This window comes from Thermobia domestica, chromosome 2 (genome assembly GCF_964235325.1).
Source record: "Thermobia domestica chromosome 2, izTheDome1.hap1.1, whole genome shotgun sequence".
NCBI lineage: Eukaryota > Metazoa > Arthropoda > Insecta > Zygentoma > Lepismatidae > Thermobia > Thermobia domestica.
The window spans coordinates 333143441-333161371 of NC_137455.1; the positions used below are offsets into that span (position 1 = coordinate 333143441).

The 17931-nt window shown below is 35.5% G+C and overlaps 1 protein-coding gene across 1 annotated transcript in view; it reads right to left on the reverse strand.

The window, feature by feature from the left end:
• Positions 1-16927, reverse strand: part of LOC145679530 (uncharacterized) — a 54868-nt gene extending 37941 nt beyond the window's left edge. Inside the window, exon 1 of the mRNA XM_081750108.1 lies at positions 16832-16927. Within this exon, the coding sequence (XP_081606234.1) occupies positions 16832-16858 (27 nt within the window). The 5' untranslated portion in view covers positions 16859-16927. The remainder of the gene's footprint in view (positions 1-16831) is intronic.
• Positions 16928-17931: the final 1004 nt, after the last annotated feature.

A 17931-nucleotide genomic window follows, 5' to 3' on the forward strand; every position in this document is an offset into this window, starting at 1 on the left:
TGGGTTTTACATTTAATGAGGCAAAATTTTTACCAAAAAAGTCAACCTGTAAGATCAGCGTAGAAACCCTCAGGTATGTTAATCTGGTACTGTTTGCTTCTCGAAAAAAAAAAAAATGAATTTGCGTATTATTTCAAAAGAAGACTCCTATTTGTAATCTTTTCTATAGAAGATTCCTATATTGATTCAATAAGAAAAACAAAACAAAAACCAGCTGAAGCTAATGGTAATGTGTTATGTGATATTCGGAGAATTTTCATGTCGTGACATGACCTCTTAAAGCCAAAGGTCAACACATGTTTTTTAAAATATTTTTTTAACCGTACTGCCGAGAGTGTGCAGGAAGGAAATGGACAAAAAACAGCTTCCAAAACGAAAGAAGAAAATATTCTTCCTGTTTTTTGAGCAAAAGAGAGAGAGAGAGAGGGAGAGAAATGATAGGGTTACAAGAGAAGAGAAGGTATTCTTGAAAAAGAACCAGTGGACATAGATTTACTCTTGGGCTGCAACAATTAATGAAGTGAAAACCGGAAAGCTACTCAACGGTCAAGCCTGTTTCCCTATCACAGATGTTTATCCCATAAACATGTTGATATACAATATTTTTTTTTTTCTTGTTTCTCTTGACCGACGGATGGGTGTTATACGGATGAAAATGAAAGTACATACGTAGTAATAAAATCAGTAGTAGCTATTAGATGGAAAAAGTTTTCATTTATTTAATTGGTTTAAAAATAAGGAAAGAAGTGGATTTCTCTTCAACAAATATGAGATCAAAATTGAAGTGTAGTCTGATATAGCGTGATCGAAGGAAATTGTCCGTGCATGCAGTGTCTGCATTCAAACTGGGATAAATCCATTTCACTTGAATGAAAGTTTTTTTTCTGTCTGGTTTTCTTTTTCTTTGTTTACAACAAGTTTTTCGTATGTTGCTTCAAGTTTGTAATATGGCCTCTGCGTATAAATTGGATTCATCCCGTCTTGGTTGTTGGTTCCGCTAGCAATTGTATTGTTTTTATGGCTTATTTTTCCAACACATCTCTTTCTCTTTGACTAACAGTGATTCTTGTTATTTGATTATTTACGGCAGCAATTGTGCACTGACCTGACTCAAAAATGAATTGATATCAGAAGGAAATCTCTTTTTGTTGTTACTGATGTATCATGAAAAAAAGAAAAGAAAAGTAAAGAATTGTGGAATAGAATTCATTAGTTATACAGCACGAGAGGCAGTTGTGTACCCAGAAACTTTAGTTGGGAAAGGTCCAAGCTTTCAGAAAGGGAATCCAGTACCACAAGCAACTACATCTATGAAGCACTGAATTGAAGCCACTACAGCTGTGTGGTATTATTCTGCACCCAAAAAGACGATAAGAAGGTTGTAAAATACTTACACCTATATTTTCAGAAAAAAAAAATGATATTACTAGATTGTTTTTATAAGCAAAACAATATACATGTAGACGAAGTGTAAGATCAAATTTTCATGCTACATCAATCATTTCCTTGTCAAACAAGTATAGTTTTATTGAGAAAATGTACAAATGTAGGTTAAGTTAGGGAGTTTTGGGGGGATATAGACTCCGTGAACCCCCTCGTGCGTGCGCTCCTGACGAGAGGTTTATGTTATGTTAAAGATGTTGATTTCATTTCCATAGGTTTGGGGGCATGAAAGCATGAACCATCCATCAAGGAGTCTATTAGACTAAATCATTGTCTATGCTATGTATAATAGTATAGACACTCTACAAACGGTATTGAATGAATGAGCGATTTGTATTTAAGTAATCTGTCAACAGTGAAGTTATACAGCGTACGACCTATAGTTTAAAAAGTGATCTGCACCAGTGACGCCGCCAGATTTGCTTTCTAGGGGGGACAAGCGGAGTAGCAGAGGAATGTTTGGGAATCCTGCTATATTTTGGGGCGCTTTTTTGTGATGACAAACATACTCGTATATCTTAGTTAACAAACATTGGCGTATCTAGAATATTTTGCTAGGGGAGAGCATGTCTCTCTTACTTCTGAGAATTGAAAGTATCTTATCTGTGGCTCAACGGTATTCTTAGGGGCCAGGAACTCCTGTTCCTCTAATTACTTTTAAGTTAATAAAGTCTATTACATCAGCGCTGCAGAAACAAAAAGATGTCAGTTGATTCTATCCAGTAACGTTTGTTACTACTTGTACATGTCATTCTTTTATTTTACCATCCAACCTTATTCTCCAAAAGTTTTTTTTTTTTCCCTTTCAAAGGCTCTTGAACCAAATCTCTCAATGTTCCTTCTCTTAACAAGCATAACCCATTGAGACGACCCATCTTAGAAGCACTATCAAATATAGTGCGAATAGATCAAAATAAAACTAGAACGATTTATTTCTGATAACTACACGGAAGATTTCTAATAACTACTTACACGTATTTCGACCATATATTATGAAGTTGAGTGTTATGTATTTATTCTGTTAATCTCATGAGCATCCAATAAAACATCTACAATGGACATTTTCCAAATCATCCATTCCTATCCATGATCATGCATAAAACAGACATTTAGTGAAAGTTTCAAAAATATAACTGACCTACCGTAGAAAAAACATATTTTGTTAATTTTTGTTCATATCAGACGATTGTTACATCAGGTCAGTTACAGTTTTAAACTTTCATTTCGTGACCACCTTGTGTATATTAAAAGAACATCTATAAAACATTCGTGTCAAATGACATATTTTTTCTGTGGACGCTAAGTGGGCAATAATAGTAAGAAAAAGAAAAAGTCCGTACTGAATTAGTTGATTTTTTTAAAATTATAATTTAGTACTACTATACCATCGGAATATGGGGAATCACAAACCTCGCAAAAAATCTTAACACTAAATAAAATAAAATGAAATATTATTTTCAATTATCTCTGAGCTCTCTCGTGGCTAAGCGGTTAGCGTATGAGTTTTTGGCCGTGGGAGATCCGGGTTCGATTCCCAAAGAGAGCTCATGTAATTGGGATCCCACGTTAAACCGTAGCTCCACGTCTCAAATAGCCTCACTGTTGAAAGAACGTAAAATCAAATCAATTATCTGTAATAAGTGCTCTTTTTTTTAAAGATAGATATTCCGTACCCCAGATTTTTGTTCTATGATATTAGTGTAGCCCACGAGACCACAGAAATATTTCGCCTCCTGTCGGAAACGAGATTAGAGTCGAGACCGGGAATGCTTTTCCAAATTCAAGACAAAACAAAGAACATGACAATTCTCGTCTCTTTTTCGAGACGAGATATTTCTCTAATCTCATGGTTTAAATTAGTTTACCAAAATCTTAGATCTCGAATATTTAAGTGTTACATGATTTACAGTGATTGTACAGAACATAATAAAGAGGATTTGTCAACATTTAAAGATACACCAAATCATTACACAGTATTTTCCAATATGGTTTGAAGGTTATTATATCATACCCTTCGTGGATCTCTTGTGACACGGAAGGTTTCTAATGACTTCAAGACGAAATTACGAAAAAATAGGGTATAACTTATGTACATAAATTTACAAAACGAGACGAAAAAAACTTTCCAAGAATTGAGACGAGACAAGAATTTATTCGAGACGAGACGATACGAGACGATATTTCTACAAGATTTACGAGACCAGACGAGAAATCCTCATTTCTCGTCTCGTGGCAACCCTATATGCTTTGCATATTTGTGGGAAGTCTTAAACAATGAAACGATACTGTCCGTCCATCTGTCTGTTGACAATATCCGAGCCAAAAATGGTAAGAGATAGAAAGAAATATTTTTTTTTCGTATGTATTCAGTATCCTAAGAATAGGTTCCACCTCCCGTCCTTATCCTTTATTGAAGCCGGAAGTAACTCACAGGGCAAGTCAAAATGATGGACCCAATTTCAGAAATTTATTCTGTGAAATGTATTAAGCGTATGATATTGTAAGACACGCGTTTCGACAGATTAATTTTCAAAATTTAGTTTCCACGCAGTGTTTCGACTTTCTATCGCTACGAGTCAGCAACGAAAAGTGAAGAAAAATAGCGTTGACTGCGTGTATTTCCGGATGATCGATCTCTCCTTCGTTGGCCACCTCGTTCCCTCGACTTGCCTCCATCTGATTTCTTCATGTGGGGCTTTGTAAAGGATCATATTTACATACCATCACTTCCAACAACGTTGGATGACCTGCGTGCTCCCATCACAGCAGCATGGTACAAAAGATTTGGCAGGAGATTTGACTATCAATTTGATGTGTGACGTGTTACGCGATGTGCTTACATAGAACACTTGTGGTATGTTTGAAGAAAAATTTCACAATTTACTTTTCTTAGCACGTGTTTTACAATATATGTGTTAGATTTTATAGAATAAATTTCTGAAATCGAGATTTGCCCTGTATTACTGTCGGTTTTAAGAGCTGTTTCGTATAATTTGGAAGTCCATGATAGTTTCACAATTTCAAACGGAATTGACTTGTTTCTTAAGCGTTGTCTACCAATTCCTTCAGAAATCCTACCACTTCACAACACATTTACTTGGTTTTCAACTTTATTCACCTCCATATTTGCATATTACGATATAAAATTACGTATCATAAGGTTGAATGTATCTGGGAATGTAACTGAGAAACGCTCACATGAATCTAGGATCAATCCCTAGCGTGGATAGCATTGTTTGTTTATTCAGAAGAAATAGATGACGTATGCAGAAACGGAATCGATTTACAAGTGCAGAATAAAATTAACATTACCATTGGATTGAAAATAGCTTAATTTTATTTTAATAATAATAATAATAATAATAATAATAATAATAATAATAATAATAATAATAATAATAATAATAATAATAATAATAATAATAATAATAGATTTATATGTTTGTTGAAAAGTGTTGAACTTTGGTTTCAAAACACTCACATTCAGCTTTATGTCAGTCTCATTAGGCGAAATCATCACAGTCGAAAGGACAGGGAGTGTAAATAAATAAATAAATAAAATCTCTTCGAACTGGAATCTTCTACTGGAGAAAGGAAATGAACTCTTTAAGTTTTACGTCCAACGGTCATGCCGGTTATACTAAAGGAGCGGCGATGAAGAGAAATGAATGAAATGGTGGAATGAAGAAAATAGGAGAAAACAGGAGAAACCCGAGAAAACCCACGCACACGGTGTTTGTCCATCACAAAACTCACTTGGCGCGAGTTGAGATCGAACCAAAGACCTCATGCACCAGAGGTGAACGTTCTACCGCTGAGCCACCACGACTCATCTTCTACATAGAGAGTTCACACCCTAAACATCAATAATTACAAAACTGTGTGGAATTAGGTATACCCCCAACATGTTATAAAGGGTGCATATTAATAAATATTAGTTACATTGGGACAGGGAGTTTATTTCCAAAATATTAAGTGAGGGGCTTTCCTCCTTCTCCCTTCCCGAATCGCGTATCCTGGTTGGTTCGTACTTTCATAATTTTATATACAAGCATATGGCTTGGTTGTTTCGACAATTTCGTTGCTTACAGCATCACTCGCATCTTTCACTTTTACTAATATTTTAAGAACATTGAACCGCGAATATTTGTGATTCACTTTAAACCGCAAAACCATTATCAGAAGCTACCTGACAACAATGAGGACATTCATAGAAAAAAAAAATGTAATGACATATTAAATCACATTACGATGAGATCTACATTGAACAGTACATAAAAGAAACGTTTAAAAAAAAAAGAAAAGTGATTTTCTATTAGCTTTGGCAGATGGACAAGTTTCCGAAAAATCACGTCTAACATATGGAAGTAGGGTACACGCATGACAAAATACGCTTTGGATTGGTCATGTGTTTTACAGGGCCTTCTTCCTAATGTCTCATTGTTTCCTTTCGGCTATTCACCTTATGTCCTTATAGCTTTCAATTTACGCATTTTATTTACACGCGAAAAAAATTGCTTTCTCCAGCCAGTCTCTCACATCCTACTTGTATGCTGGTGGCTGTTTGCACATCTCTCTTTCTCCTAACAACGACATAAGGAGGGAAGAATCTCTCATTGAAGAATTTGTAGAGGCTTGTTCTTTTTGAAAGTTGGTATAGGATTTATGTCTTACTACAACATATTGTTACGAATTTCAAAAGAACAGCAACAAATTTCTCAAATTTTCATCTTTCCCGTAGTGTGTACTGTATTTCTGTGGTTATACCGAAAGTGAAAATGGGTTTGAAAAGAAGTAGCCCAACATATATATTTTTTATTAACCTTAATTCGGTTCGTTTATCTCAATGTCTAGTTGATTTATTTACCAACAAAATAGTGATACCAAGGGATCATGGGCAGGAAGAGACACAGGAGCCAAGGAGTAGTTGAGCTCCTCCATGGCTAAGCGGTTAGCGTACGCGCCTTTGGCGTGGGGAGCCCGCGTTCGATTCCCGGCGGGAGCTCATGTGGTTCGGATTCCACGTTAATCAGTATAGGTCCACGTCTCATATAGCCTTGCTGCTGAACGGGACGTTAAACTCAAAATCAACTCAACTCAACCCAAGGAGTAGCTATTCTCTACCTTCTTCCAATAGAAACATACTGTATACAAATCGAGATATGACTTTCACATCTTTTCCTCTTGTCCCAGCAGGATAGTTATCGCTTGCCCCTTCTTGTGCGTAGTCCTAGGTTCGATTCCCTGTAACCTGCAGAATTTTGATAGTAAATTATGGTCCATCAGCCTGTCGTTGTGATTCGCTGCTCTGATCACATGCAACACAATTGAGCATGACCCATATGAGCGGCAAAAAGGCTAGTTGGCAAGTTCTAATATAGTTGATTAAAATTGATGTGAACTATTAGAGAAGATTACATTTCGGATAATTCGCTTGGATACAAGTAAGTCATTTCGTATTAAGTTACTGGCGAAACTTATTTTTAAAATATACCATGTGTAGGCCCTTTATTGTAAAAGAAACTGCAGTGAAAAAGAGTACAAAAATTATGACAAAGTTTCAAAAAGGTATCGATAGTGAACATAATTAATACTGATTTATTTTCCTTGACAGGATTTTTGTAACTGTCTTCCTCATTAGCATACTAAAATTCTCTACTAATTCAACTTGTGCTAATCCCGCCATCTTGGAAAAATGGTGGACGAAAAGCCACATTTATCTGGTTTTTGGCTGATTTCTCAGAAACGGCCAGTTTTAGTAGAAAAATCAACTGGAACCATTTTGAAACTGAAAAAAGTTTCCTATCGAATAGTTTCAAAACTGCCCCCGAGACTTGTCATTCACCAGAATGTTTGGTCACTTTCCGGAAAATTATTTTAAAAAGTACTTGAGAATTCTTTTAGAATTAATGGCCATCATCCATCTCCGAATAAAGTTTTTATTATGAAAGGTGAATTTTAGGATGTTTCTTGTAGATCGGAGAAATTCTTTTTCCCCTCGAATTTCCTCTACCACTAATTCATTATATTTTGTGTTCCATTTTCTAAAAATCAAAATGGTGAATGCTATATATTTCATTCTTCAAAATGTCCTGTCGTTAATGTCAAGGCTTCATTTTATTGTTATAGGGGAATTTTAGGCTGTTTCTAGAGGATCGGGGAAATGTTTTTCCCCACACTCACTTACTTCGCGTCATCTCGAAATTAAAATTACCTACAGTACATTTTGTACTTCGCCAATTTTTAAATGGAAATATGAATGCTGTTTATTTCCTTCTTCAAAATATTCGCGCAGTCCTGTCTTTAATTAGGACTATACCCAAAAAGGATCCAAGTGATCATGGCCGCTACTCAAATTGGTTTTAAAACATAACATGGTCACGTAGCTCGGAAATGCCTGCAAGGTGACATTGTACTAGAGATAACACTCGAAATGAAATGAAATGAACTCTTTAATCAGAGTTTTACGTCCAACGGTTATGCCGGTTAGGCTAAAAGAGACGGTGATGATGAGAAATGGTGGAATGAAGAGTGGGACGAAATGAAAGAATCCGGAGAAAACCCACGCACACGGTGTTTGTCCACCACAAAGCTCACGTGGTGCGAGCTGGGATCTAACCAAGGACCTCATGCACCAGAGGTGAAGGCTCTAATACTGAGCCACCCCAGCCCAAGATAACACTGGAATTAATATCGCCACGTTACATTAAGTAGACTATTTTCTAGTTCATAAAGTTCACATATCCTCCTCCTTTCGAAGATATCCTGAGGACAGCAGTAATATTGCTCAAAAAAATCTTGATTATGGCTGTGATTCATAAGAAACAAATCCACTTTGTTTTTCTTTCATGTAAGATAAGCTGTCTGGGAGGAAATTTGAGATTGATAAGTTTACAGTTAAGAGAAAAGTAATGTCATTAACGAACGCATTGATATTTATACTACACTCGAAATAACCATCCTCAATTAAAATGGCAACACAAACTGAATAAAAGTAAAGAGTTTGTAAGTGTTTGGATTGAATCATTACATCTGTTATTTTTAATAGGAATGTAGTATTCTGGGGTATGGCTTGAGATATGATATTTTCTGATTTTACTATTTCCTATCTGATTAAAAAGTATAAGTAATTTAGAAAACTGGTATAATTTATATAATCTGGTTTATATTACTTAGTGTTCTTGAATCTTTAATGAAGAATATTAAGAGCATGAAATATAATATCTAATTATAAGTTAAACCTAATTATATATTTTTAAATAGGCCACCATTTCCATATTTGATTCTAAGCAATGCAGAAGCGAGGTGTGAAGAATTGTGCATTTTGTGCGATGGAAAACTGAGTATCAAATCTACAGTCATCCTATTATGGGAATTTTTCATACTAACAAATTCAAGTATGGTGTTAGGGATCTAAAATAGAAAAACTAGGAAAAATAGAAAATTAGATTTCCTTACCGTTCATAACACAGGCCTACAGAAAAAAAAAATTTCTTGGTGCCTAAAATTTTAGAGCTGATTTTAACTATGTGTGGGGCGCTGAATCCAATAATGTAAGCAGTTTTTTTCTATCAGCTCTACTTTGGTAGATACAGGCTACTGTACCAGTAGTGTTATTTACGTTACAATGTATGTGGAAGAAATATTACAATCCAAAATAAATATGTAAATTATAAATGATGTAACCACTATTTCTGCATGCTTCTTGCAATAGTATACAAAATAAGCAAAAGAAATACAAATATTCTCGTAATAACAAGTTTGAATATGATCTTATAAACTCTGCAACTCAAATAAATCCTACTGTGCTCTATAGAGATTTCTATTTGGAAGAACGGCGCTCTTTTCTCATTAGTGCTGCTATCTGTCGGTACTAAACGGAAACTAGTCATATAGTAGTTCCAGGAACGTCCACTAGATTGCATTGGTATTCTACTTGGCTAGTGGATCGTAGTTGTTGTCTTGCAGGTGGAGTGACATGTTGGAACATGTGAGTTTTGTTCTGAAATCATAACTTGTATCGCGTATACTAAGGCTTTATATTTAACATCCGTGTTAGTGGCCTGAACATAAAATGAGTTCAAGTCGAAGAAGTTGTGTTAACCATCCTGATGTGTTTTGCTATATGTGGTGAGTACACATTTAAAGACAATAGAAAACATATAAGTGACTTTGTAAAAAAAGCATATCATGCATATTTTGGTGTACGCCTAGGGGACCAAGATAAAACGTGGGCTCCACATATTGTGTGTAAAATGTGTACTGAACACTTGCGACAGTGGACAACTGGAAAAACAAAAAGTCTTAAGTTTGGTGTTCCAATGGTTTGGAGGGAACCCACAAACCATGTTGATGACTGTTATTTCTGCCTGGTAAATGTTACAGGTATGAATAGAAATAACTGGAACAAGTGGACATATCCTGATCTGCCTTCAGCAAGACGTCCAGTTGTTCATTCCGATGAAATACCAATCCCAACGTTTCACCACTTGCCAGAGCTTTGTGAGACTGAAAACGAACGTAGTGAACATTCTTGTGACATGGATGATGGAAGTGACAGTGATTATGAGGGAATGTCAACAATTCCTCAACAGTTGAATCAAGATGAGCTAAATGATCTAGTTAGGGACCTTAATCTTTCAAAAGAATCGTCTGAATTACTTGCTTCCAGATTGAAGGAGAAAAACGTACTAGAACAAGGAACTAAAATCACATTCTACCGAACAAGGGAAAAGGAGTTTTTACCATTTTTCACTGAAGACACAAATCTCGTATTCTGTCACGATGTTAGAGGTCTCCTAGAACACATGGGTCTTCCAGAATACAATCCAGATGATTGGCGCCTGTTTATTGATAGCTCCAAGCGAAGTTTAAAATGCGTCCTTCTACACAATGGCAATAAATATGGCTCAATTCCAATCGCTCATTCAACACGACTGAAAGAAGAATATGAAGCAATTGCTTTGGTTATGGAAAAAATTAAATATCAGGACCATCAGTGGGTGATTTGTGTGGATTTAAAGGTGGTGAACTTTCTTCTTGGACAGCAAAGTGGCTACACAAAATATCCTTGTTTTCTATGTCTGTGGGATAGCAGAGACAAAGCAAACCATTGGTCAATAAAAGAGTGGCCGCAGAGAGACGACATGGTTGTTGGTAAGAAAAATATTATTAACATGCCTATTGTTGAGTGTGACAAAATCATTTTGCCACCTCTACATCTCAAGCTCGGTTTGATGAAGCAGTTTGTAAAGGCGCTAAATAAGGACGGGCCGTGCTTTGCTTACATGGGAAACAAGCTACCTCAGATCAGCACAGAAAAATTAAAAGCTGGAATATTTGATGGTCCCCAAATAAGACAACTCATGAAAGATCCGGCTTTCGTGGAGTCCATGAATGAGACTGAACGTAGAGCTTGGACCTCATTTGTAGAAGTTATCAAGAATTTCCTTGGCAATAATAAAGCTGATAACTATGTTGAGCTAGTGAACCAGATGCTTAATGCATTCCAAAAGCTTGGATGTAATATGAGTATCAAAATTCATTACCTGCACAGCCATTTGGACCGTTTCCCAGACAACGTAGGCAGTCTGAGTGAAGAACAAGGTGAAAGATTTCACCAAGATATTAAAACAATGGAGGACCGCTACCAAGGAAGATGGGATGCCCATATGATGGCAGATTACTGCTGGAACCTAAAAAGAGACTGTGCAAAGAAACATTCAAGGATGTCACGAAAACGAAGCTTCCGAAGTGTTGAATAGATCGTTTTGAACAAATTATTTGATTTTTTATTCATAAAAACTATTATAAAATGTAGTTACAGAGTTATTATGTACTTGATGTTTGTGTTTATATGGTTTTCATTATTTTCAAAGTGTTCCAAATAACAGATTTAAATGTCATAGTTTTCTTTTCACTTACAGTAAAACAGCACCTATGCAATTTTCAACGTTGTAGCAGGTCAGTCTTGCAATTCCTATATCTCAAAAACTAAAGCTGTTAGGGGAAAACTAACGCCATATTTGGATTCAGCGTCCCAATTCTACTTCAAATCAGCTAAGAAACACCCGGCACCAAAACCACTGTAAGCCAGTGTAATCATTGTAGGAATGTATGATATGCACCTATAGAAAGACAACATTCAAGCTAGTGTTAAAGAAGTTAAGGTCAGTTGAATCTTATTTTGATTTCAAAAAGACGTACCTGTTTTGTTGAAGAAGAATGCAACGAAGAATTTGGGAATAAGTTTCCTATAAGTAAGCACACTAATATTTAAAGAAAAAATGCTACAGAAAGCTCTGAGAGAGATATTGAGGAAGATCTGAAGTTGTATTTCGGGTATTTCGTGCTTAGTAGTGGAAGGACAATAACACAAGATACTCATGACCAAATTATATGTACAAATTACCCCATGATATCGTTTCTATTCGATAAAGAATGCAATTTGAGGAAAGTAATTTCAAATTCACAATAAACAAACTCTTACAAAATAAAATTATTTGCAAGACACGCGAAGATTGCAGAGTAAATGATCCCATAGTTACAAAGAATGCGCCTTTTAAACATACCGAACAGACCTTTAAATTGCTTATCCTTTTCAATTATAGCAGTTAGTTAAAGTATAAGATATCACGTCTCAATATTCGTATTCCAAAATTTGTCAGCTTTTAGCCAATAAGAAATATGATAATTCACATCAGGCGTCTATCAACTCAACACTTCGACCTAATTTGTATTCCCATTTTAATTGAGAGTGATTATTCCATGGGCGTCTCTGGTTGGGAGTACGAGGGGGACGCGTCCCCCATATTTTGAAGTACAAAATATTCAATATTTTATTCTAACTTAATTTATTTACTAACGACAGAATAACATATAAATAATAACAATTATATATATTTGGAATATATTATTCAGGCTGTGAAACGATTATATCAGAGTTCTTGATATACTTTTAGGGGTCCGCGAAGATAAGAACAAAGGTAACAAATGGAATCAAAGATAATAAATAGGTTGGGCTAGGTAGCACCATTTAAATCACTTTCTTCGAAGCCCCCCCCCCCAAATGTTACATGCCAGAGACGCCAGTGGATTATTCACTGCCTTCCAAACGGAGTATAACCGTCAGTGACTCAATAACATTTTCTTAATATTACTGCAAACTAATCTAAAATTTTCTGGCTGTCTACGATTGTTACATAAAAAAGAGGATAAGTGGAATTGCTTTATGTGAGCCACGGCTGTATTCAGGATTTTTTTTTTAAGGGGGGACAGAGTCAGCGTCTTTCTTCGAATATTTATATACTAACTTGAATAAAGAATATCATTCTGATATTAGTTCGGAGTGATAACTAGTGGTTGCATTTTCGAACTATGTCACAATGTTTTCTTTTCTTTAGAAAGATTATTGTTTGCAGGGGTCCTTTTTGGTTCAGTCTTAGTGTTAACACCAGGACCGTATCATTTTGAGGAACAAAATAAATAGCATTCATGTCTTCTAAATTTTAAAAAATAAAGACAAAATATAATAGGTAACATTAGTAGTACAGGATGTTCGAGGAGAACATTTCTCCAATCGACAAGGAGCAAAAATTATTCTAAAAATCGTCTTTCACAGCATAAAACATCATTTGGAGATAGATGATGGCCATTAATCCTAAAACCATTTCAACATTCCGATAAAACTGACAATTCTTAGCTATCTTTTAATATAATTTTCCAGAATGTGACCATAAGTTCTTAAGAGTTATGAGTCTTGGGAACAATTTGAAGTCTCAATTTAATAGAAGATTTTCTGCTCTTTTAAATCGGCCCAGTTCATTTTCTTTCAAAAACTGACTGTGTGTCAGAAGTTAAACAATAAACCGGTCAAAGGTGCCCTTTGGTCCGCTACTTTTCCAAGATGACGGCGTTAGCACAACTAGGATTAGTCAATGTTTAGAATATTAGTTGTAAGGAAAACACTTACAACCTTTCGGGAAGGAAAAAAAAGGTCAATATTAGTTATGTTGACGAGCACCATGTAAGAGAATTATAATTTGACTTTCTAGAAGATACTCCGAGAAATAGAAAAAAGAAACAGGTGAACGTATCTAAAGGGGAAATAAAAACAATGCATTTTGATTACGATACAGGACAGAGGAAAAGGTCAGATTGCTAATTTAGTTCGCTCGATTGGACTCATTCGTATTTTGCTGGAATTAAAAGTTGAAGGATAAACCGGGCATGTGAGACGAAGTTCAGAGAATCCAGACAATACCACGAGAGAAAAAAAAGGCTATACTTAGCTTTCAATTTAATCCTTTTGAGATACTCATATACATTCCATATGAAGGAGAAATAACACCTTCATGTGTCATTCCTAGTTTTCATCACGATCACACGTCTTCTTTAAACTAAAAGTTCTGCTTCATACAACAAAGTGTATCAGTGTTTAATATCTAAGTTGAGACATTTGGGTTCTCTGTTTACCAGAATGAGTCCCAAGCACATTCTTACTGTACGTACAGATCCGTAGTTAGAGTTGGCCAAATGGGAGATAAGTCTCCATGAGAACAACTTCAGCCCCTTAAAATTTTCAGTTATGTGTACTGTACAGTGAGCAGCCAAGATATCCTTATAATAACTTATTTAATTGAAAAACATTTTTTTTAAAAAAAAGTCCCATTTGGTTATACGGCTGACTAGAAACTTAACTGAAAATTTTAGCATTTCTGGCTTATTGTTTCCCCGAGAGAAGGTGGCAGCTTTTTCTTTTATTCTTTTTTCTTGTTTAAACTTGACCACTCTGTTTTCGTGGAGGTTTCTGTCCCTATTGGCTTGACAATGATTATTTGCATGACTGAAGGAGGAATAGATTTAGGTATTTCTTGTTTTCAGAAATTCAAATGTTTTACCAGAAGAACATTTCATTTAAGTATTCTAATAATTTGGCTGCTTCGTATTTCATTCTTTCTTTTCATGAAAATTTCAAGACGGATTTGTCTTCTGCAAGTAAGCATGTTTTATGTTTATTTGATAGAATTCCATAATTCATTTTATGATTGATTTTCAGAAGCTGTTAAAATCACACTAAACTTTGCTAATTGTTCAATGCATTAAAATTTTGTGCATCGATGTACGTCGTTAAGTAAAATCTATTCTTAATAATAATTGCATTTCTGTGTATGCTAGGTGCTCTTAAGTTAGCTCGCCTCCTCCTTAAAGTTATCCCCATTGTCTTGGTGTTCTGGCTACGGATATGTCTACATATATAGTAAATAATAATATTAACAGGTACAAAAGTTCCTTCTAAATCTGTCAACGATTTCAAAAAGTCCAGTTTACTTTCTACAGTATAATAAGCGTTAATTACCTCTTGTTGCCGCTGAACTGATAAAAGCTATTATTTATTTTGATGCCGATAGCAACAGCAGTTTTTGATATAGTATTACAGTGTACCAGGTAGTATAAACCTAGTTAACTTTCTCTGCGAGTGCTATGGGTATCCAACATGACCAGCGGTTGTTCCCAAGGCGTGAAGATGCTAATAAACTTCTTCCAGAGAAGCAGCACAATAGTTCTTTATCGTTGGTGGCGTATTTCCCTCGGGCATAGAAGTGTCCCAGTTGCGTACAAGTGAGCAAAAGGAGAAATCTTTCTGTTCTTTTCAAATGGTATGTCACCTATTGCATAAACATGCTGAGTACTTCCACGAATAGAAAATACAAACAAAATAGTCATAATTTTCTCATCAAAAGAAAGTGAAAAGAAAAGAATACGATACAAAAGCGATGTCAAATTGGCATTTAAAATTTAGCGGTATCACAGTGGATTATATACTTCACTTGATTTCTTTTAACCTTTGACCCCTTTATTATTATTATTATTATTATTATTATTATTATTATTATTATTATTATTATTATTATTTCTTTGAAGTTTTAGATTAGAGCTTACATAGAACAAGAATCTACAATTTGAACATAGGGTTTGAACAACAACAGCGGGTCTCCAGACTACTTCCAACTTAATTCTGTATTTTTGGATCAAAAGATCCAATATTTTTAATCAAAAATTTTCTTGTACGCCTTATATCTGGAGAACTACATATAGTGTAGCCAAATCCAAACTATCAGTTAACTCAGTGTGATGTGCTTCGCGGGTTCGATTCCCGGCGGGAGCTCATGTGGTTCGGATTCCACGTTAATCAGTAGGTCTATGCTCGCTGCTGAAAGGGACGCTAAACTAAAATCAACTCAACTCAACTACGTAGAAAATACGTAAACTCGATTTAGGGGCCGTTCAAAAATGTTGTGGCCCCTGATCCTTAATCAAAAATTTTCTTGTACGCCTTATATCTGGAGAACTACATATAGTTTAGTCAAACTCAAACTATCACTTAACTCAGTATGATGTGCTTATTCCGTAGAAAATACAAAAACTCGATTTAGGGGCCGTTCAAAAAAGTTTGTGATCCTAGGCCCAAAACCTAATTATTAGTCAAGATTGCAATCTTTTTATGCATTTTTAGGATCATTCCTAAAATTCTTGTTTTATTCTCCAACGACATGAAACACAAGACAAAAGAATTGTCTTACTTGATTAACAAACTTGTACTCTTTTCATCCACAATATTGCCATTTATATTTATACTTTTATACGTTTATAAATTGTATATAAATGTATACAAATATAGTATACAATAACTTCATTTAGTATATGTTTCCATTAATGTACCCGGTATGTGTGAGATGTGAGAAAGGTGTTGGTCACTTCTGTTTTGTTCTATTTTCTTGCTGTGATAGATCCTGTACAAAGATGGGGACTTCAATTGATTTTCAGTTGATAATATTGAAATATACCAGCACATCTACCATCTAGCAAACCCCACGGAATGGAAGGGTTGAAGAGATGTAGGAAAATAAACGTTTATATATTAAGAAAACTACCATGTCATTAATATGTATTCTTACACTGCTCATTTTGGGATCACTCACTTTAATTAATAAATCGATATGTGTATTAAAACAAATGTTGATGAGGCAATTAAATGGTCAGCAGTATGGTGATAGCTTCCGGTAATAGTTCAAATTCCACGTTAAACTGTAAATCAACGTCCATATAGTATTTTGAGGCAATCGTACGGTTTGGAAAGCTGCAGAAGGCACATAATTTGTTGTTGAGTTTGTTGCATTAAGATGTAGCGTGTTCTAGTCTAAATAACTAGAAATAACGACCGGGTACCGACTTGTCAACAAAAAGCCGATCGACTAGCTGTAACTTCAATGCCAAAAGTCACTGAGTATTAAAAAAACAAACATATGCCCTTCCATATGCTAACTTAAAATGTATTTTACTAAATAGATCGTGTATTCAAAGTCTAAACTCACTATTTTGTACTTACCACAAGGTTTGCATCCTCTGTTTTCATCTTGAATTCTCAGTTAACTAAGTTATACGTTATGACACCCTGCTAAGAATTTCCATATATGCGAATATCTTTAACATGATAGTAAAAGTATTGAACTAACTATCATTGCGTCTGATAATTTGTTTTATCGTAAGTGGACTTGATAACATGCTGACCTCTTTACTGGTAACCCAACCCAATTGAAGTAAGAAAAAGAATTTTCAAGGATGAAACATAAGTTTTGCTATATTCTTGTACATAACAAATCTGCATTTACTACAATACAATAAAAGCAAGTTAACATTCTGAGTATAGCTCCTCGTGCTAGCTCTCTACAGCTATCTTCCTGCAAATTCTTCGATTCCACTACGATACCACGCCTTGTCCTTAGTGGCAAAGAAGTTAGTCATTCCTGTTTGCACCTCTGCAGGTTGTTGAGAAATGAAATTAAATGAAATATTTAAGTTTTACGTCCTATGGTTATACTGGCTAGGCTGAAGGAGACGGTGATAGTGAGAAATGGTGAAATGAAGAAAGTGGGAGGAAACAGTAGAGCCCAGAGAAAATCCATGAACACTGTTTGTTCACTAGAAAGCTCACTTGGCGCGAGCTGGGATCGAACCAAGGACCACATACAACCTGAGGTGAACGCTCTACTGGTTGTTGATGCATTGTGATTTCAGGAAATGTGCCATGGTCTTAAACAAATAGTTATCAAATGGACAAAGTCAGGACTATTTGCCGGATGTGACACCAGTTCGGGATCATCAAGTTCCTGATTTTTTTAAAAATCCCAGTGTGATTTTGCGTTATTCTGTTGCGACAGGGCGCGCTTTCGGATCACCAAGAAGCATAATTTTGGCATAGTGCAGGATGCATCCGCTCCAATTGTACGGAATAAAGGTCATCATTGAGAACTTGAAGTGAATTACCCTCTCGTTGTTCCACCACACACGGAACATAGACTTTGTGCTCGAAATGGCTATGTTTGACGACCGGTTCTGCAAATTGGCCCCTGATCAACCATTGTTTTTGCACATTCAGAATTCGGAAAACGGCCACTTTTCGTCGCATGTGAAACTCTGTTTCCGGAA